At 35.0% G+C, this 22,341-nt stretch overlaps 1 protein-coding gene across 7 annotated transcripts in view; it reads right to left on the bottom strand.

Annotated features, from left to right (window-relative positions):
• Window positions 1-22,341, bottom strand: part of USP34 (ubiquitin specific peptidase 34) — a 236,701-nt gene that overhangs the window by 35,795 nt on the left and 178,565 nt on the right. For all 7 annotated transcript variants that reach the window (XM_059943258.1, XM_059943263.1, XM_059943264.1 and 4 more), the window contains 16 exons: window positions 19,496-19,561; window positions 17,993-18,139; window positions 17,848-17,904; window positions 17,675-17,752; window positions 16,893-16,987; window positions 13,840-14,012; window positions 11,033-11,186; window positions 9,873-9,951; window positions 6,568-6,621; window positions 6,361-6,456; window positions 4,407-4,471; window positions 4,238-4,313; window positions 4,099-4,146; window positions 3,624-3,689; window positions 1,771-1,851; window positions 7-92 (listed from right to left, as the gene is read on the bottom strand). In XM_059943258.1, coding sequence (XP_059799241.1) covers window positions 7-92; window positions 1,771-1,851; window positions 3,624-3,689; window positions 4,099-4,146; window positions 4,238-4,313; window positions 4,407-4,471; window positions 6,361-6,456; window positions 6,568-6,621; window positions 9,873-9,951; window positions 11,033-11,186; window positions 13,840-14,012; window positions 16,893-16,987; window positions 17,675-17,752; window positions 17,848-17,904; window positions 17,993-18,139; window positions 19,496-19,561 — 1,421 coding nt within the window. The remainder of the gene's footprint in view (window positions 1-6; window positions 93-1,770; window positions 1,852-3,623; window positions 3,690-4,098; window positions 4,147-4,237; window positions 4,314-4,406; window positions 4,472-6,360; window positions 6,457-6,567; window positions 6,622-9,872; window positions 9,952-11,032; window positions 11,187-13,839; window positions 14,013-16,892; window positions 16,988-17,674; window positions 17,753-17,847; window positions 17,905-17,992; window positions 18,140-19,495; window positions 19,562-22,341) is intronic.

Below are 22,341 nucleotides of genomic sequence, written 5' to 3'. Positions count from 1 at the left end.
TCTTACCCATCTTCCATTCCTGGCTGTAGATAGAGATGAGCATGCACAGGTCTAAGTCTCTGAATCACATGGATACACAAACGCTGAAACATCTATAAATGAAAAGATAGGACAACCTAAGAGTCAACTCACATCAGGTAACAAAGACACTGAAAAATGAACATGATTAAAAATTCTGCTACCCATTTATATCTTGCCCACAGATTATCTTTTGACATTCTAAAGCTTTCCTGGAGTCTCAACTACAGACTGAAGATAAAAGGTAGAGTTAGCTTGAAAAACAATTTTATAAGGGAAAAAGCAAAAACAAACTATAGGTTTCAGTAATAGAGATTATCAAATAACAAAGCTTCATGAAACCTCCTTTACTAGTGGAGATAGAGGAAAGAAAACTTGGCATCCATCTCTTTCAGAAGAGTGGAGTGGGGCAGGACAGCTGCTTATCAGAATTCAATGACTAGGAGAAGGAAATGCGATTTAAGTTTATCCAAAAAATATGGATTAAGATATACAAATGGCCAATAAGCACACGAAAAGATGTTTACTATCATTAATCATTAAGGAAATGCAAACCAAAACTACAATGAGATACTACTTCACACCCATTAGAATGGCTAAAATCAAGAAGACAATAAACAAATGTTGAAGAAGATGTAGCAAAACTGGAACCTTCACAGATTGCTGGTGGGAATGTAAACTGGTGCAGACATCATGAAAAAAAGTTTGGTAGTTCCTAAGAATGTTACAACCCAGCAATTCACTCCTATGTATATATCCAAAAGAACTGAAAACACATGTCCACACAAATATCTGTACACAAATGTTCATAGCAGTGTTATTCAAAACAGCAAAAAAGTGGAAACATCACTAGTGTTCATCAACTGCTGAACAGATAAACAAAATTTGGTATATAGAATATTATTTGGCAATAAGAAGAAATAAAGTACAGATACAAGTCACAACATGGATAAACCTTGAAAACATTGTTAAATCAAAAAAGCCAGTCACAAAAGACCACATACTGTGTGATTCTATTCAAATGAAATGGTGAGAATAGGCAAACCCACAGAGGCAGAAAGTATATTAATGGTGGCCAGGGGCTGAAGAGAAGGGACAGGATAAAATGGAAGTGATTGCTCATAAGTATGGGATTTCTTTTGGGGGTGTTATAAAATTAGATAGATGATGGTCACATATTTGGGAATATACTAAAAACCACTAAATTTTACACTTTGAAAAGTTTTGCTAAATTTTATGATATAAGAATTCTATCTCAATTATAACTGAAAGTAGCATATTTCAGATTAAATTTTTGGTTTTGTGTCATAAATCCATATGTATTTTTCTTCCTTGTTAATTTTTCCAATGATTTAAGAAAAACAAATTGATTCATGTGACAGTTGAGAATCTGTCACAGAAATAAGTTATACACTATTCATTTAACTTTCAAGGCCATTACAGTACCCTACCATGATTAGAATATCTAAGGATCTGAAAAAGAATCAGTACAACTCATACATCAAAGTAGGATCTGAGAAAATAGGCAGTTATAAGCTATCTTCCTATAACCAGGAAATGTGAATGATTTTAATCACTTGACTGGAATGATAGCTGATTTGCCAAAAGAAGCTGGTGAAAATAAGAGCAAAATGACTTTTGTGATAAGAGGTCGATCTTTTCAAACTACTTTCAATGCTGGGTTAAAATATATTCACAGGCAAATTCAGAACAATTAACTTGAAAGCCACTTTCAAATAAATTTTTTCTTACCTGTCTCACAATTTGATTAGGGCACTTAATTAGTATCTGCATTGGCCACCAATCATCATCAGCCATGCGGTCCAAAAACCACTGTAAGTAAATAGTGTGATTTTAACATTCAATCAATACTTGTCAATTGGGATAAAAATCACACAAAGATTTTAATTCTAGTTGACATTTGAATTCCTTTAAATTCTTACCAAAAAAGATTCTTCAATTGGTAAAAAGTGTAAAATCTAAAATGTCTAAAGTCATAATCAAGGTCATCTCAATACAGAATTCCATGGATGCCAGTTACATTATAGTGTAGAACCTACATGATGACAACCTGCAGTTCTTAATAAAGTCAAATACTATTTTCCTCTTAGACTTAAATGTCACACTGTCGAATTTTTTGTTCCTATTAATAACATACTGAGTATGATAAACTTTCTGTTTAAAACCAATTTATGTTCTGTTGATAACAAAAAACACTCTTCTTTACGCTTAGCTAAGACAATTTCCCATTAATTTCAAGATATCTCTTAATCACATATTTAACTCTTCTATTGAACTGTACTGCCTATTTATGCACACACATAATTACTGACAACTGTAGAGAATTGTAACTCCTTGAGAGAGTTCCAGAGGCAAATCCTTAGTGAAAAAACTGAAGTTGCAACTTTATTAATAAAAACAACAAAAACAAAAAAATTTATGACCTAATCAAGCTTCTGCATCTACTGAACAATTTTTTTTTTTTTTTTTTTTTTACCAGTTTTTTAAAAATCATGAAGATGGAAAGGAATAGAGGAGTATGTTAAATAACACCCAAAGGATGCACTAGATCAAAGCCAGCATGTGGAAAATCCTGCAGAACAAATGAGAAAGTGGTACAGAGGGGAAAAAAAAAACAGAAGGTAACTACAGTTGCTCCTTGGTATGGAGCCCCAGCATACACAAAAATCTGCAGATACTCAAGTCCCATAGTTGACCTTCTGTATCTTAGGTTCCTCCACATCCTCAGATTTAACCAACCACAGATTGTACGGTACTGTACGTAGTTATTGAAAAAATCTGTGTATGAGTGGACCCACACAGTTCAAACCCGTGTTGTCCAAGGGTCAACTGTATTTTAGATGAAAAGAGATTTACAAGACAAAAGCAAAATGTGGACCTTGTTTGAATACTAATTCAAACAAACCGACTGAAAAAAATTAAAAAAAAAAAAATCTTTCTAAAAACCTTCTACACATGAAAAAAATCTTCAACTAATTTCATCTATTGTACACTATGCTGCTGTCTCCCACTTTTGGGAATTTATAAGACTTGCATTCCTAGAAAGGTACACACCACTCTGGGAGATCATCACAAATGATAAACGATAGTAAGATGGCAATATGGCTACGTGTTTATTACCTGTGTGCATACTATCCTTAGGGATGTATGTTTCTCTTATAATGTAATATGGGAAAAGATAAAATAGGACATAAACTGATCTACTGGGATATATGCATTTTTTCTCAGAGGGGGAAGGGAGATAAGCATTTTTCAGTATTTTCTGGTAGCATGCAAAAGTAGTTAAGAAATATCTGGTACAGTTCTGCATTTTCTATACTTTTTCCTTCCAATACATGGTGGGGGGAACCCAAGGATTTTTAAGTAACTTAAAAATCGATTATTTAATCAATGTAATGAATTTGATACATTAATTATAAATTTCTCTTGGCAATCAAGTAATTTTAGGAACAACTTACACTGGCTCCCTATGATTTATAATAGATAAAACAATTTTGTTATAGCATCTAAGTTAAGAATAAAAGAAAACAAAACAAGAAAGTGAATCTTAAGCTATGCATTGTTTGTTGAATTATTCACCTCACCTCACAAGCTGCTTGACTATTATTAAATTGTTTGGTCAACAGTTCAATCCACTGAAGCATTGTGGGCTATAAAAGAAAAAGAAGTTACTGAAGGTATTAGGAGATATCTGGGGCTTCCCTGGTGGTGCAGTGGTTAAGAATCCGCCTGTCAATGCAGGGGACATGGGTTCAGGCCCTGGTCCAGGAAGATCCCACATGCCGCGGAGTAACTAAGCCCATGCGCTCCAACTACTGAGCCTGCACTCTAGAGCCTACGAGCCACAACTACTGAAGCCCATGCTCCACAACAAGAGAAGCCACCACAATGAGAAGGCTGTGCACTGCAATGAAGAGTAGCCCCCGCTCACTGCGACTACAGAAAGCCCACGCAGTAATGAAGACCCAACGCAGCCAAAAATAAAAAATAAATTAAAAAAAAAAAGATATCTGATAAATGACATGAATGGCACAAAAGTTTACGAAGTAAAACGCATACCTTTTCTTTTGAATGAATAAATGTCTCTAGGACAAAGGAAGTGCTTAACTGCAAGAAAAGATAAAATTAAGCAAAAAAGATTTAATTATTTTAAAGTCACCAATTTTGAAGAAATTACCTAAGTCTATACATATATTACCTTTGCTGTCATTAAGGACACAGCTTTAGGATCTGGTAATGTACTGGGAATACAACTACACAACTGCCACATAAACCTAGAATTTGAAAACAATAGGTTAAAATTCTTACAAAATAAGATTTTTTAAAAATGTGTAACAAAAAAATCTTATTAAATTTGCCAAGCTTACCCAAAATATGTATGTTCAAAAATGTTTTTGTCTTGAAGAAACTGCATGTTATCATGCCAAATCCACTGAAGAAAAAAATGTTAACATTAGATATCAGAAAGCATTTGCTTCATAACATTTTACCAATATTTTTATTAGACAAAATAAGACTTGCTCTAGAAGAAACAAAAAATATACATGCACTTAAAATTCATGTTGACTTTTTTCCAGGTAAATGGAATATGGAAGTAGTTACTAAACCTGATCCTATTTATCACTACTTATCTGGTTACCTCAAGTGATCACGCTGTTTCTTTTTTTTTTAATTTATTTATTAAAATTTTAAAAGTAAGAACTCTGAAATCCCATCTGTCTGAAGAGCAAATATATAATGAATAAAATTATGTTAATGTTGATAACATACATGAAAACTATGGTACGCTGATATTTTGGTAAGAACAGATTATGAGAGAAAGGTTTATGTTTAAAAACTGGCAAAATAAGGGACTTCCCTGGTGGTGGCACAGTGGTTAAGAATCTGCCTGCCAATGCAGGGGACACAGGTTCATGTCCTGATCTGGGAAGATTCCACATGCCACAGAGCAACTAAGCCTGTGCGCCATAACTACTGAGCCTGTGCTCTAGAGCCTGCGAGCCGCAACTACTGAAGCCCACGCGCCTAGAGCCTGTGTTCGGCAACGAGGAGCCACCACAATGAGAAGCCTGCACACCGCAATGAAGAGTAGCCCGCGCTCGTTGCAACTAGAGAAAGCCTGCGCGCAGCAACGAAGACCCAACGCGGCCAAAAATAAATAAAATTTAAAAAAGAAAAAAGAAAACAATGTGAAAAAGAAATTCATGTTTACTTATAGATCCTGTATTTATTGAAAAAAAAAAAAAAAACCATGTGTTAAGTGGACCCTCGCAGTTCAAGCCTGTGTTGTTCAAATGCCAACTGTACATCATTAAGGTTTTATGTAAAATTTCATTTTATTTCACATGTGGGTGGCTATCTTTAAATACTGTTGGGTCCTCATCTAGAACATGGTGTACATTTGTCTGAATACCCTGGGGACACAAAGTCTTGCACATCATGATGATTATAATCTATTTTATTTTGCTATTATGATAGCAGTTGAAATAAATCTTTGTATAAACAGGTGAGTTTAATAGCTTGACATCTAGTGAAGCATCTAATTCTGCTGGTAAACCTAATTTAGAGGGTTTGGAAGAAGATAATATTCTTGGCTCTTTATCTGTAAATTACAGGTAGGCAAGATACCATTAGAAGTGTTTGGGGAAGAAAATCCACTCAGTTTTAAGACTTGACCACAATAGTGCAAATATCAATCAGTCAGAGAGTAAAAGTTTAACTGTCTACATGGAAGAGTACACTTGTATCAGGTATACCTTTCTGGAGATTTATTTTTTTGTACTTTTGGCAGAGTCAGTTTACAACAATGATACAACACACACTGAGTGTGCACACTTTTTATAAACCCCTAACATTATCACTTAACTACATACGAAACGAAGAGAGCTCATTACTACAAATGAGACACATATTAAAATAATAATACATATTTTAAATGCATTTAAAATACACTGTACGCTTGTGTATAATATGAAGCGTAAGAAAAGGAACATTCACAGTCCTATCACCCAATCCAAGAATATCACCAACCATACAAGTTAATTGTGAGCTTGCGCTTATTCCATCAACCATTTTTACCTTTCTTATTTTTCTTAAATGTTATTAATAATTGTTTTCCACTCCCTTTAATCTCTTTCACTTTACATTCACCTGTTGTATGTCAGTATTGCCGAGACTATTTGTAAACAGGGTTAAGGCTTACCTCGGATTACAGATACTAATGATGTTGTTTATATAGCCTGCTTTTATATTCTAGAACTAATACTTGCATAAATACTTAACATGTTTTTAAATTGTTGCTAAAGTTAAATTAACTTATACCTCTAGTAATTCAGATGAAACATCAAATTTGTATTCTTTGCCATTTTCTTCCTCTGGTTCCATGCGTTTGTAAAACAGCATATAAGCACTGTGTGTCTTTAAGAGGGAAAAAAAAGTATATTTTCATTTTGACATAGTATAACTATAAAAGTAGATAACATGGAAGTCGGAAAACAATGTACAATTATACATGAAAGAAATGGTTACCTTTTCAAAGGAGAAATCCATAAATTTATCTGTAACAGAATCATAGGTCTTGGTCTGTTTAAAAAAATGAAAGTTTTCCTTCTTTAAGAAATGGGTACACTCAGCTATATTTATATATAAAATATTTCATAAATAGCTATTTTATACTTTATAGCAACTTTGTAAATAGTTCTCAAATAGCATTATATTCAGAAAAATCTTTGATAAAAGTTTTTGGCTAGGAGTATGTACTTTAAAAAAAAGATTCAAAACATTTTTAAGGTACTTTACCATCAATAATACAAAGCTTAATAAAATGGACTTGCAATCTGAAAAACTACCTTTTTTTTTCAATAGATCTTTATTGGAATATAATTGCTTCACAATACCATGTTAGTTTCTGTTCCACAACAAAGTGAATCAGCCATATGCATACACACGTCCCCATATCCCCTCCCTCCCGAGCCTCCCTCCCATCCTCCCTATCCCACCCATCTAGGTCATCGCAAAGCACCAAGCCGATCTCCCTGTGCTATGCTGCTGCTTCCCACCAGCCAACTATTTTACATTCGGTAGTGTATATATGTTGATGCTACTCTCACTTCGCCCCAGCTTTGCCCTCCCACCCCATGTCATCAAGTCCATTCTCTATGCCTACCCCATTATTCCTGCCCTGCAACTAGGTTCATCAGTACCATTTTTTTTTTATTATTTTAGATTCCACACATGTGCGTTAACATACGGTATTTGTTTTTCTCTTTCTGACTTACTTCATTCTGTATGACAGACTCTAGGTCCATCCACCTCACTACAAATAACTGAATTTCGTTTCTTTTTATGGCTGAGTAATATTCCATTGTATATGTGTGCCACATCTTCTTTATCCATTCATCTGTCAACGGACATGTAGGTTGGTTCCATGTCCTGGCTATTGTAAATAGTGCTGCAATGAACACTGTGGTGCATGTCTCTTTTTGAATTATGGTTTTCTCAGGGTATATGCCCAGTAGTGGGATTGCTGGGTCATATGGCAGTTCTATTTTTAGTTTTTTAAGGAACCTCCATACTGTTTTCTATAGTGGCTGTATCAATTTACATTCCCACCAGCAGTGTACGAGGGTTCCCTTTTCACCACACCCTTTCCAGCATTTACTGTTTCTAGCTTTTTTGATAATGGCCATTCTGACCTGCGTGAGGTGATACCTCATTGTAGTTTTGATTTGCATTTCTCTAATAATTAGTGATGTTGAGCATCTTTTCATGTGCCTCTTGGCTGTCTCTATGTCTTCCTTGGTGAAATGTCTATTTAGGTCTTCCGCCCATTTTCTAACTGGATTGTTTGTTTTTTTGATATTGAGCTCCATGAGCTGTTTGTATATTTTGGAGATTAATCCTTTGTCTGTTGTTTCACTTGCAAATATTTTCTCCCATTCTGAGGGTTGTCTTTTTGTCTTGTTTATGGTTTCCTTTGCTGTGCAAAAGCTTTTAAGTTTAATTAAGTCCCATTTGTTTATTTTTGTTTTTACTTCTGTTACTCTAGGAGGTGGGTCAAAAAAGATCTTGCTGTGGTTTATGTCAAAGAGTGTTTTTCCTACGTTTTCCTCCAAAAGTTTTATAGTGTCTGGTCTTACATTTAAGTCTTTAATGCATTTGGAGTTTATTTTTGTGTATGGTGTTAGGTAGTGTTCTAATTTCATTCTTTTACATGTAGCTGTCCAGTTTTCCCAGCACCACTTATTGAAGAGGCTGTCATTTCTCCATTGTATGTTCCTGCCTCCTTTGTCGTAAATTAGGTGCCCATATGTGCCTGGGTTTACCTCTGGGCATTCTATCCTGTACCATTGATCTATATTTCTGTTTTTTGTGCCAGTACCATACTATCTTAATTACTGTACCTTTTGGTATAGTTTGAAGTCAGGGAGCCTGATTCCTCCAGCTCCGTTTTTCTTTCTCAAGATTGCTTTGGCTATTCGGGGTCTTTTGTGTTTCCATACGAATTGTAAGATTTTTTGTTCTAATTCTGTGAAGAATGCCATTGGTAGTTTGATAGGGATTGCATTGAATCTGCAGACTGCTTTGGGTAGTATAGTCATTTTCACAATATTGATTCTTCCAATCCAAGAACATGGTATATCTCTCCATCTGTTTGTGTCATCTTTGATTTCTTTCATCAGTGTCTTACAGTTTTCTGAGTACAGGTCTTTTACCTCCTTAGGTAGGTTTATTCCTAGGGATTTTTATTCTTTTTGTTGCAATGGTGAATGGGATTGTTTCCTTAATTTCTCTTCAAATATATAAAACTTAATAAAATGGGCATGCAATCTGAAAAACTACCTTTTAAAAGAAGAGTTTTGCACTGTTTACTTGTTTATCTTTTCTTTCTTTTTTTTTTTTGAGGAAATATTCTAGGAATAACATCTACAGATGCAATAGGTTTAGTTATGGCTTCATTAGTAACTCATTATTTCCTTCCTTCTTCTACTCATTTTCCAAGTGTTAGGAATTTGTCTAATTTTCCTTTTCTATTCAGAATAGTACGTAAGAGCATCAAAGAGCAGTTAAGAAAGGCTTTTCATTAAAATCCAGAATGTGACCAGTTATTTCACAATAAACATGGCTATTAAAGGGAAATATAACTTTATCTGAGCTTCTTTATGAAACAGAAATTACTTTTTAATACTTGACTTGTGAGAATCAACAGGCTATTTTTAAAGTTTTCAGAAAATTGGTACTCGGGTAAACTGCATATGAAGAAGTGAAATTACTGTAACACTACTCCAACCTAATTGTCTTTTCTTATATCTTAACTGATAATTACAAAACAGATAATCTTTTTCTATCCTGTCACTAGTAATAACCAGGTTGCTGCTACTGTTATAGAAAGCACTAAAGGAACAATCTTTAAAGTTTAGCTTAAGCCAACTTCCTTGTCAAAGATTTCTCATAGTAAGTCAATAAAGAGTAATTTCTTTCTGTTCTAATCCCAAAGCATTTAAGTAAGCAACTTATTTAATCATGATGTCTTGTGGAAATGTAATTCAATTCCTATACTATTATTTTTCAATTGTAAGTCTTAACCCTTCTTAATCAGACCCTCTTAATCAGTTGAAGAAATAGTAATTTAAAATATATTTTCAAAAAAAACTATTTTCCAGTGTCTGGTATATGCTCCAAACATACTAAACTATACTAAACAAAAAACAAATACATTTTAGATTTAATTATAGGAATTAAAAGAAAGTTACATGACTCTGCTATTGGATTTTATGATACTGCAAAGCACTTGGAAAGTCATGAACCATTTATAACTTTTGAATAAAACTTACCGTCATCTCTCCACCAAAACATTCAGAGGCAAGTTGAGCAGAATCAAAAGGTTTTACCTCAGCATCATTAAAAAGATACCTAAAGCAGAGTATATAGTATTCATCAAGTATATATGTAATATATCTGTATTGTGCCTCTTTTTAAAATATTTAGATTACATTCTAATATATTACAAATATTGATCAAACTTATTAATATGTGGTAAATTCTAACTAAGCTCTTGTTTTGACAATTCTAATCCACTAGAAATTGGGAATATAATTTCACAACATAGTCATAACCACCTTAAAATCTGATAGATCTATTTATAACCTTGGAGTAACAAAAGAGTTCATAAAAGCAAGGATAAAAAGTTTGCATAACTTTCTAACATGTAAAGCTATCAGACAGAAAACATTAAGAGCTTGGAAAACTTACAACGATAAAGATGCCATTTCAAAATTTATATTCAAATGGACAAAAAAAAGTAAAGATACCATGGATATGATGGTATAAAGAGTGAGAAATATTTGAACGAAACTATTCTGCTAAGTGCAGATCAATTTACCAATGTACATCCCCAATATTTAGAACAATGTCTAGCACATCAATAGTCTCTATACATGAGACTTTACTCAACAACATCCGAGGACCAAAAACCAGCTATTAAGGACTGATTGAATGACTTCCAGCCATTAACTTGATGAAAGATGATAAAAAGAATGTGTGTCAGAAGGGAAAGGTAAGGTGAAGAAAATGGAGTATGCAGGTAATTTCTAACTGGAATACATAAGGACTTTGTGGCCACCCTATAGAAGGCATTCAGTAAACAGTTCTTGAATAAGTGAACACAGGTAGGTAAGATTTGGAAGGTGCAATATTGTCTGTGAATCTAAAGTTGTGTGCAGAACTTTGACTGTGTTCATTTTTCTTAGGCGAGAATTTATCAAATTCTCAAAAGAGTCTGGAGATCTATAAAGTTTAAGGATAGATTCATATTGTCTTTTGAAAGCTGCTTTCATTTAAACATTTTATGTGCTCCCTTTCCCAACTATAAAGTTTTTAGAAAACTAAAATCTGAAAACTTATCTCAAGAAGACAACTATCATAAGCTTATACTTCAAAAACAGAAGAAAAAAAGACTTTTTTAAATCCCAAGAATAAAATATTTAAAACTCACCATTTATTGTTTTTATAAGCATGCGGATTGACTATATCTCTAATGAAGCTGTAATAGTGTCCACCATCTGCTGTTCCTGTGTGAACAGTCACTCCTATCAAGTCATACTCATAGCTCTCTGCGTCTTTTGAATGATCACTGACTTCCTTGAAACCTGGAATGATTTACATAAAATACTGGCAATAATTTTGAAAACTACACACAGTGACATCTTAGAATCACTTTATATACTATACTTTATGCACAGAAATAGGCACAGATACTTTATATATTCAAATAGGTACAAAACAATCCTATATGCTAGTCATTCACCATTCATAGCCTACAATTTTAAGGAACATTTATACAAATCACTGGAAAAACCACCATGTGTCAGTGCATAACTAGGGACAATCTCCATGTAATATGTAAATGTAAAATATGTTCTTTTTGCTTAATCTGGCTCTTCCTTTTGAAACAGATAAACCTGAACGAAGCATTTTGTATTATCTTTATTAGGAGCAGGCAAACGCAAGATCTGAAAAGTATTAACATATTTATGCCTGTTAGTCTCATGCTAAGGAAAATGGAGCATTGTACTGGCAGCATGCTTCCAACTGTTTTACCAGTTCATAGAAAACACTGTGTATTAGGAGCTTTATGTAGACAGAAACAAAATAAACAAAACATATACTTCCCACCCACAGAGATTTCAATTTGAAAAGTTATTACAAGAGATATTAAGAAAAAACTCCAGAAGATGTATGATTTACGATCTGTATTTCCATCATCACAAAAGGAAAGGTACAATCAGAAGCAAATAAGTGAGAGCAGATTTGGTTAACCTGAGTGCACAGTCTAACCTGAAAAGTGAAGCAACAATTAGGTGAAGAGGAGGAAATGGCTGAGAGTGTCAGAGCAGTCACTGAGGAGTTTGGATGTACTAGGATCTGACTCTGAATGCATCACTTGTGGCCGAATAAATTCCTTTATCTTGGCATAAATTTTTGCTATTTCCACACATGGAGACATTATGAAAAATACAGTGAAGCAGTTACTATGCAGTCTTGCTATAATTTTACAAATGGTTTGAAAATGCCCTAAAAAGTAGGATGTATATATACAATGCCAACTTCTTAACTTTGTCTCTATTTTCAAACTTACCTCTTCTGCCTCATTTCCTGCAACTTCTAAACATACTCAAATTCTAACTTTAAAGTTCCCTCCCTTAACCCTGTATCACCTCACAGCCACAGTCACCATCCTCTCTCTTCAAAGAAAGATATGTTCTTCTCTTGAAAGAGTAGCCCACACTCATTGTTTATACCTCTCAGCTCCCATTTAGTGAGAGTAAAACATTTACTGGATGCTCATTAAGTGCCAGGCAATGCAGTATAAAGATTAAAATATGGTTCTCTTCCCTAAATCTTATAATATGGTGGCTCTTCAAATCTTAAAAATTTAAATCAGCATAACTTTCTATACAAACAAAACGTTGCCAGGACTCTTATGTAAAATGGAACTTCTCTTGGCTAAAGAAGAATGGAAAAGGTAAGAGCTGGCCCTATTCTGCTTTCTTCTCTCCTCTCACCTATTCCCATTCCTCATCATGGTCCTTGGGGCATATACACAGATGTTTGAAAATCACTGGTCTTATGGACGTAATAATAGCAATTTGGAGGTAACTACTTACGAACCAAGTGCCATTTTAAATTCGCTGCAATCCACCTTCCTACTGCAACACCCAAATTAAATTGGTCTGATAACCAGAGATCTTCAACATGTTAGGTAATTTTCCCTCATGGTCTTACTGGAACTGTTCCTTTTCTTTAATATTCAATACTTCTGACCACACTCCCTCCTTCTTGAGATCCTGAAATACTGATCCCACTATTCACCTGACTGATCAAGCCAGAAACCTTTCTTGACTTCTCCTCCTTCCTCTAGTAGTAGACTGACTAAACTGTAAGCTTCATAGGGGCAGAGACCTTGTTCTTTGTTGTCACTATATTCCTATTACTATAATAGCAAGTTAACTGGTGGATAGATGTTCAATAACTTTGTTCGATTCATTTATTCATTCAATCATCAAGTTCTACTAACTCTATCGCCATGCGCTCCTCTCCAACCCTACTGGTTGGTATGCTTTCTCATCTGCGCTACTATTACTGTGGTTTACCATAACAGCCTCCCCACACTCCTTTTATCATCCTCTAATCCATTTCTATTGTTATAGTCAGAATAACCTCTTCCAAGATCCCACCTGGTTATCTCAGTTCCCTGCTTAAAATTTTCCAATGGTTTCACATTGAAATAAAGATCAAAATTATTAACATGGCTTACAAAAAAACTGATCTGGCTGCCACCCTTTTGCCTATCTCATCAATCCCCTAATCAGCCCCCTGCCCCCCACTACAGTTTCTCCACTCCTCTCTCTCTAGCTCTTACTCAGGCTCTGCTTAAACGTCACCTTCTCCTGAAAGCCCCCCCTGATTCCCCTCAATCTGTGATACAGTCACTATTTGACAACACTTCATGTTTATAATTCCTTGTTTAATATATGCCATGCCCAATAGACTTAAGTTCTTCAAGGGCAGGAACCATGTTTATCTCATTCACTTGGAAAGGTGCCTAGAACACACTCCTAGTAGATACAAAACGTTTATTGGCCAACTGACTGAATATGCCATATTGTCTTTAAAAACATTCTCCTTTATAAGATTCAATTTGATTTTGTTAAATGTGTAGTTGATTACAACTTTATAAATATGGCTATCTTGTCATGAAGACTTAAAATAAACATAGGCAAGATAAAGATTTTCCATTACCTTCTTTCCTGTCACTCTTTCCCATAAGAAAATCTTCTGTATAGGGTGTCATATCCAAACGTAATGGGAAGGAAAAGTGTGTGTTCACTTTCTCTTTCATCATTGTGACCATATTAAATGTATACCTCATAGTATTGAAACTCAGAATCCGAGGCAATTTCTTAAAACATGCTCTGAAAGACAAGAACAAAATTTGTTAAAAATTATCTTTCAGAAGTACTCTAGCTATTATCAATTACATTTACACTACACTTATTTCAATATTCAATTCAGAGTAAATAATAAATAGTACTCTAAATCACGCTCTTATTAAATCTATCAATCATTCAACCTATCTATCCATCTATCTATCTATCTATCCCCCTCTTACATGACTTTTTCCATTCTGAAAGGACTTTCCTGTGTCTAGATAGGAAAACAAATAAAAAACCTACAGGGGACTATGGTATATGCCATGATGAAGCTATGAAAGGTGCTACGGAAGCATAAAAAGGAGTCACATCATATTTCAAAGGCAAGGAGGTTTTTGGTTCACAGTTTTCTTTTCCACCTTAAATAAGCATTTATTTTTGTACAGCAGAATTGCAAAGCCTGACTGTAACACTTACTAGATATATGACCCTAAAAAAGTTACTTAACCTCTCAGAGCTTAATTCCTGATTTGTAAATGGAAGTTAAAGTGCCTACTCCCTACTACTTTTAGAATGCTGCCTGGCCAACAGCGTTCAACGAGCGTAGCCTCATATTACAGCCACAACAATAACAGCAGCAGCACCAGCACCAGCAGAGTAAGTTAACTGGTTACCTAAATCTTATGGTATGACTTACTGCTAGTTCAGGTTTAAAAAAACTTTTTTTCAGTTTAAACAAAATATACTTAAAAACTTGGATTTATGAAAAATATGAATTTCAGGGAATAATTCTTCAGTGTATATAGGATTTAAAACAAAATCTGTTTAAACCAAGGGCTTAGTTTCTCTTTTAAATAGGAAATTTAGGGAGACGAGGAAGGTAGGGGAAGGATGTCACAAGCAGATGGAATAAGAAGTCTAAAAATTCATCATTATTGTTTATTTGGGAGACTGGTAAATGATGAGGTTACGAAGTATAAAGAAGTCAAGATATGAAGGGCCTTGTGTGTAATGTTAGAGTATGAACTTTATCCTGACAGCTAAGAATCACTAAAGGACTTGTGGAGGGCAGTGAAACCATGCATTAAGATATAAACAGATCTGAAGAGACGACCTGAATCTAACCAGACATACAAGGTAAGACAGTTGGGAGAGCAAAGCAAAGCCGTCTGAATTAGGTAAAATGATTTGGGAATCATTAGCATGTCAGCAGAGATTATGTTATGGTGGTAGATAAAATTATTCAGGAAAGAATGAATACACTGAGAAAACCAGAGTTCAAAGACAGAACAGAGTATGATCCTTGGCCCATTTCTGTTGAACACTTACTATGTTATTATAGACAACTAAAAGTATGATAAGAGTACAAAAGGACTGAATAATACTTTGCCTGGGAGAGACGTGACAGTATTTCAAAAAAACAGTAGAATCATATTAGCCAAAATAAAGTAATGCTTCCATAAGTAAAAGGTTATCAAGAATGACAAATTTATTCAATAAGTTTATTTATTCCAACTAAAAAGATTCTCCAAAGAACATAGCCTCTCAATGATCTTTTCTGACTCCTCATTATATTACTCCACAGTAACAAACTTTTAAGTCTGTTTAAGTCCTTAACTTTTAGCCTAACCTAATTCTAGTCAGATGAGTTTGTCTTCTACTTGTAACTGCCTGCACAGCTAGCTATGCTTCTTTTGAGTACATCCATCTACAACTTTTCTCTCTTGCAACCAACGTGACTTCTGGAGATTGAGAAAAAGAGTATCATTGTTTTCAAATGCATATTTATCTGGAAAAATCTTCTATTAAGCAATTTTAAGAGAAGGCTTTTCATTCTCTGCCTTCAAACATGCTCAGATCTATTTCATGTAGAAAACTCCTGTTTGATCCCAAAGCTCTTTCTAGATTCCACATTCCTTTCTGTTACTTATTGCCAAACTGCTAAAATGAATGATCTATATACTTCATGCCATGTACTCTGATGACCCTGCTTCTATTGCTACAACTTGGCAAAAACACATCACTAAACCACCTTTTTGAAAAATCCAATGATTTTACTCAGCTGTTATTTCTTCCTCATCTCTGTGGACTACGACAATTGAATGAATAACTTCTTCTTGAAAATTTCTTCCCCATTTTCTGGGTTACCATCCTGTCCTGATTCTTTTTCTTTCCTGGCTTTGATTCTGTCACTTTTTCTTCTGTACTTTTAGGATGGCTTAGGTCTGAGTTCTTTGCCAACGGTTAAGTTCTTTCTCAGACAGATGTTCTGATGGCTTCAATCAATCACCTACGCAAATAATCCTCAAATCTAGATGTTAATCATTTGATGTCACTGTATATTACCAATCTTATTTTCTATTACTAGTAAATGCAGATCCTCTACTTAAGGCAGGCTGGCAGAATCCCAGACTTCTTGTACTTACAAGGTTATTACTACTTCTCTGCCTTTGTTCCTAGTAACGAACTACATAAGATGCTCTTTCAATCTAATTTCAATGTTCATCGGTAGGACTGAAACATCTTTACCCAACCAACTACTCTGTCCTAAACCAACCATCTTATGGCTGGCTCTTAAGAAAAAAAATCTCTCACTTTAGAGATTCAGAGGTCTTCAGTTCATGAGTAGACTCCTTATCATGCCCCACTGAGTGCACGGCAGAGAGCTAAGCAATCATATAGACCTTGGTAAGTATCTGATTAATAAAAAGGAAAAAAAAATCTGAAAAGATTTGAGTGCTTGAAAGTTTACTTGCATAACTGAATGAAAAATTGCTGCATAAGAATGAGTTCCAAGCAGCTGACCATAACCTTAATCACATAATTTTCATAAAAGTTTAACATTAATGTATCCTAAGTTTGTGTTTTACTTCCATTTGATGATTTATCAAAATGACGAAAATTACGTTTCAAAAAGCATACCTTTTTTCAGCTCGTACTTTCTTCCCACAATGAGAACAAGTATACATGTTGTCACCTTCTAAAGTATCTTTAATAGTAACTTCATCAAGAGATTCCTGTGTATAAAACCACACTTAAGAGTTTCACATTATTGTTTACAGCATGCAAAAATACAAAAAGCATTAATTACAATTTGGGCAGAATGCAGAGGAAAACATTTTTTTAAAAAGCAAATGCTTAGGGCTTCCCTGGTGGCACAGTGGTTGAGAGTCTGCCTGCTAATGCAGGGGACACGGGTTCGAGCCCTGGTCTGGGAAGATCCCACATGCCGCGGAGCAACTGGGCCCGTGAGCCACAACCATTGAGCCTGTGCATCTGGAGCCTGTGCTCCGCAACAAGAGAGGCCACGATAGTGAGAGGCCCGCGCACCGCGATGAAGAGTGGCCCCCGCTTGCCACAACTAGAGAAAGCCCTCGCACAGAAACGAAGACCCAACACAGCCGAAAATAAATAAATTAAAAAAAAAATTAAAAAAAAAAAAAAGCAAACGCTTAAATTTAGTAAAAATATTGACAAGGTGCTCTGAATCTTACTACATTTTTAAAAGACTCAAGTATTTAAATTTTGATTGGGAAAAATCAGCTTTGTGACCTACCTTTAATTCTTATTTGAGTAGCACCACAAGAAGAATATAGGTGAAAACATGAAAGTTAATTTTCTCTCAAGGTAACAAACATAAGCCTGCTATACACAAATAGTTAAAAGCAGAAAACAATTTAAAAAATATATACAACATTACTCACATAAATGTTCTTCATATCAGCCACCTGGCACCTCACGGTGTAAAACTCTTCAGCAGTCTGACTAACATGTTCACAATCCTAGTCAATCAATAGCCAAAAATTGGTAAATTATCATAATAAGCTAAAATATACATTAAGATTTCCAAAAAGCACAGAACAGGGAGAATACTTACCAAGGATACAACATTGTTTGTAATTACACCTCCAAACAAACTTTTGACAGTATTTTTCTTTAAAAAAATACAAACGAAAGTCAGTAATCCAAAATTGAGCAAATCTGTAAAAATTTCAAAGAAACTTGAGTGTTCTGGTACTAACCAGTTCTGGAGACATTTCTTCAATTTTAGTAATCAGATCAGTAAAAAACTCTGTCATATCTTTCTGCTCCCCAGTGTTCAGAGGCTGCTTATCCATGGTGTATGTTTTACAAAAGGGTCTAGGATTATATGCTTTGCATTCACTCTCCTGTGAAAGAAAAGGTGGGCATGGGGTGGGGGGGGGGGGGAGGCGGGCAGTGAGGAGGATTATAAAACAATCAAATAAATCTAGATCTCAAATAAAAATAATCACAAGGTTATTGAATGAACAACAAAGAAACAGGTAGTAAATCTACAAAGAAAGTATGAAAATGCTCTCCTCTATTTCATTTCTGTTTGATTCTCATGGCATTTTCAGTTTAACAGTCTTGGTGCCAGAAGATGCTTAAATGACCGTAAGTTAAGAAATTTTTATTTTTTAAGTCTAGGAATTTCTAGGAAGAAATTTGGGATTCAAAGGATGGAGGTTTGTATTGTGAAGCATAAAATACAAAGCCTTTGCAGGGTGCATAAGTTCTCCTATCAACTGAACCTTGGTTTAGGAGTAGTTTAAAATAGCAGTAAAAGTGCTTTGCCAGTTCAAACAGCATGTTCCAACTCTGTTAAAAGGAGATTATAAGTGGACTCAAGGGATAACTAACAAATCTTTTTATTTTGTTAAAAATCTCATTTATTAAGTCTCACAAGCTGAAATACATGGGAATAAATATGGTAAGATCTTTGTCCTCCAAATTCTAATGGGTGAGACAAGTAACTTTCAATACAAGTGCTGGTACAACAGAATTATGGTGACATGGAGATACTCTGTGGAATTTTTGGTCTCTTAGAGGACAGACTTTCTCAAGAAAACCAAGTTGATTCCTGAAGGATGAGAAATGGAAGAAAACGGAGAAGAGTACTATTGGAAGAGTGCCACAGGCAGTAGGAGCAGCATAAATAACTGCACAAGTGATGAAGCAAAAGCGTGATGGGCTTCAAAAGGCTTACAGTTACTACAGGGTGAGGCTGGATGTGGGCAGGGATAAGAAAGGAGGTTGAAGGGAAGGGGCAGAATCACAGGGGATGTGTGCCATCCTGACTGAACCTGAATACTATTCTTTTCATAATAAAGAACCACTGAAGAGTTTTAACTAGGGGAGTAATATATTAAGATTTGTTATTTTTTAAAGATTAATTACTTTTATAGTTTTGGGGGTGGAAATTAAGAAGGACAAAGAAAAATCAGTTGGAAAACCCTAAGACTAAGGGGGGAGGTGTGACCTTCTGATGAAAAATGGATCAGATACAAGAAATTCTTCAAAGGATAAATTAACAAAATGTAGATGACTGAAATATGACAGTTAAAATTCACTATGACAAAGAACATCAGCAACTGACAAAGTCAATTTGCAAAATAAGAGTATATGGTCAGGACAGGCCAATACAAATGAACTCCAATTAACGTTTTCACCTTTGGTCAACGGGTATATCTAATTAGTTTTCCATACCCAATTCTCAAACATACCATTAAATATGTAAACATTTTCTGAAGCTCCAGGAGAGTGGTCTTGTGCTTCATATCTTCAGAATACTGTAAATTAAGAAAAAACTTTCCATTAAGACATACTGATGATGGTAAATTAGACATTCTAGAAAAGAAAGTATTACAATGTGCTTAACACTGTTTTCATTCTTTTAGCCATATGTAGGAAAAACACAGCATTTTTTCATTAACAATTTTAGCATTTTAAAAATTGGAGTATTTTGTTCATTATACAAATATGGCCATCACTATTATGTAAGGAAACTGAATAAAGAGATCTTAAAACTGCTTTCCAGATCAGCACTTTTTGGTTCAATGCTGAACAGAAGCATTTACAAGTTGGCGATTTTGCAAGAACAGAAAACACCTTTTCCACAAATAAATCCACACATTAAAGAATATATTATATTAACAAATGACATCTCACACTCATCTAGTCGTATCTTTATTTTTTTCTAGAGCAGCAGATCCTTAACACTGCAGGGTACTACTGGCCAAGGATCTTTGAAAGTCCTCTAAATATTCAAGGACATTCATTGAGATTCAGGATTCTGGCTAGACTCATTCACAAGAGACTTGGTCCTGAACACCAGCCTTACAGGAGAGTCTCACATTCATGCCAGGCACTTGTTAGATATACTCTATCTCATTAAAATTTTAAAATAACTAATGAAATAGTTAATATCCTCATTACAAATTACGTCTGTCATAATTTTGAAGAAGTGGATGAATCCTGAAGACATTATGCTAAGTGAAATAAGCCAGTCACAAAGGGGCTAATATTGTATGATTCCACTTATATGAGGGACCTAGGGTAGTCAAATTCATAGAGACAGGGAGTAGAATAATGGCTGCAAGGGGTATGGGTGAAGGGAGAATGGGGAGTAAAGTATCTAATGGGTACAGTTTCACCTGGGGGAGGTGAAAAAATTCTGGAGATTGATGGTGGTGATGGTTGCAATCTGAGTATACTTAATACCGCAGAACTGTATACTTATACATGGTTAATAGGATAAACTTTACATTGTGTATATTCTATCACAAGTAAAATACATGCAGTTTTCTTTAATCTCTCTGTGAAAAATCAGAAAAGAAAATAATTCTATTCTGTAAGAATTCCTTATGTAGAGACAAGTCTAAATTTAGTTTTTAACCAAAAATACCATTTCTGAGACTCATTCACAGTTAGCACATCTGATTGTTTTTTCTGTTGCTACACACTAATTCCTGACAGTGCTAATGGCTAAAAGATGATCATTAAATATAAGGAAGAGAAACTACAAATTGTGGTCAAGTCACCACCTAAAAAAGAAAATCACTGAATACATGCTTCTTTGATAAGTGGTTCTATAAAATTATACAGATGGGGGCAACCAAATTTAGTCACAAAAATTTCCACATGCTAAATGAAATCAATTATTCAACTATTTCTAATAGTCAGTTACATGATAAACTTAAAAACATCAATTTAACTAAAGCCAAAAAACAAACCCACTTGAGTATATTGAGTATGCTTTAGAGACCCTGAAGCATAAACATAGTAAGGATTCACTGAAGATAAATAAAGAATTGCAATACTTTGTAAGGGGGAAAAAATGCAAGGACATCCAGATGACATGATGGAAGAAAATAAAAACCCAAGTGCAAGCATAAAGAAAGTCTGCCAGGGCTTCCCTGGTGGCACAGTGGTTAAGAATCTGTCTGCCAATGCAGGGGACACGGGTTCGAGCCCTGGTCTGGGAAGATCCCATATGCCGCCGAGCAACTAAGCCTGTGTGCCACAACTACTGAGCCTGTGCTCTAGAGTCCGCAAGCCACAACTACTGAAGCCCGTGCGCCTACAGCCTGTGCTCTGCAACAAGAGAAGCCACCGCGATGAGAAGCCCACGCATCGCAACGAAGAGTAGCCCCGGCTCACTGCAACTAGAGAAAGCCCGCACGCAGCAACGAAGACCCAATGCAGCCAAAAATAAATAAATAAAATAAATTTATAAAAAAAAAAAAAGGCTGCCAAAAAATTGTAAAAGCAGTGCAGAAGGCAAACTAAAAAATAGCCCATGGTAAACAAAAAATGAAAACTACAATGCACAAGTTAACAAAACATAAGCAGAGCCTACTCAAATATACTAGGCCACAATCAAATTTACTTTAGGATAAATAAATAAGTTCAGTGATTCTGGTACTAATTTCCTACTTTGCTTTAGGCTTTGCTTATTTTCTACATAATTAAAATTTGCATTTATTTTTACTGAAAATATCATGTTCATTTGATACACTGAGTGTGTATATTCTACAACTGTGTTTTCCTTTGATAAATAAAGAAATTATACTAGTGTTTGGAGTAATCAATTGAAATGTAAAAATAATTAAAATATACATAAGTTAGCTAGTAATATCAAATTTTGTCCAAAAAATTTTTTAATTTAATTTATTTTTGGCTGCATTGGGTCTTTGCTGCTGTGCGTGGGCTTTCTCTAGTTGCAGCGAGTGGGAGCTACTCTTTGTTTTGGTCCACGGGCTTCTAATTGCGGTGACTTCTCTTGTGGCGGAGCATGGGCTCTAGGCATGTGAGCTTCAGTAGTTGTGGCACACGGGCTCTAGAGCACAGGCTCAGTATTTGTGGCGCAAGGGCTTAGTTGCTCTGCGGCATGTGGGATCTTCCTGGACCAGGGTTTGAACCCGTGTCCCTTGCAATGGCAGGTGGATTCTTAACCACTGCGCCACCAGGGAAGCCCAAAGTTTGTCAATTTTAACTCAAATTATTTTCTCAAACAAGATTTTACTAAATTGAATCAAGATTCATCAACAAAGTTTTAAAATTTTGTTTT

This window comes from Balaenoptera ricei, chromosome 13, assembly GCF_028023285.1.
Source record: "Balaenoptera ricei isolate mBalRic1 chromosome 13, mBalRic1.hap2, whole genome shotgun sequence".
NCBI lineage: Eukaryota > Metazoa > Chordata > Mammalia > Artiodactyla > Balaenopteridae > Balaenoptera > Balaenoptera ricei.
The sequence above is the reverse complement of the archived record's forward strand: the minus strand, read 5'-3'. Positions and strand labels throughout refer to the sequence as shown.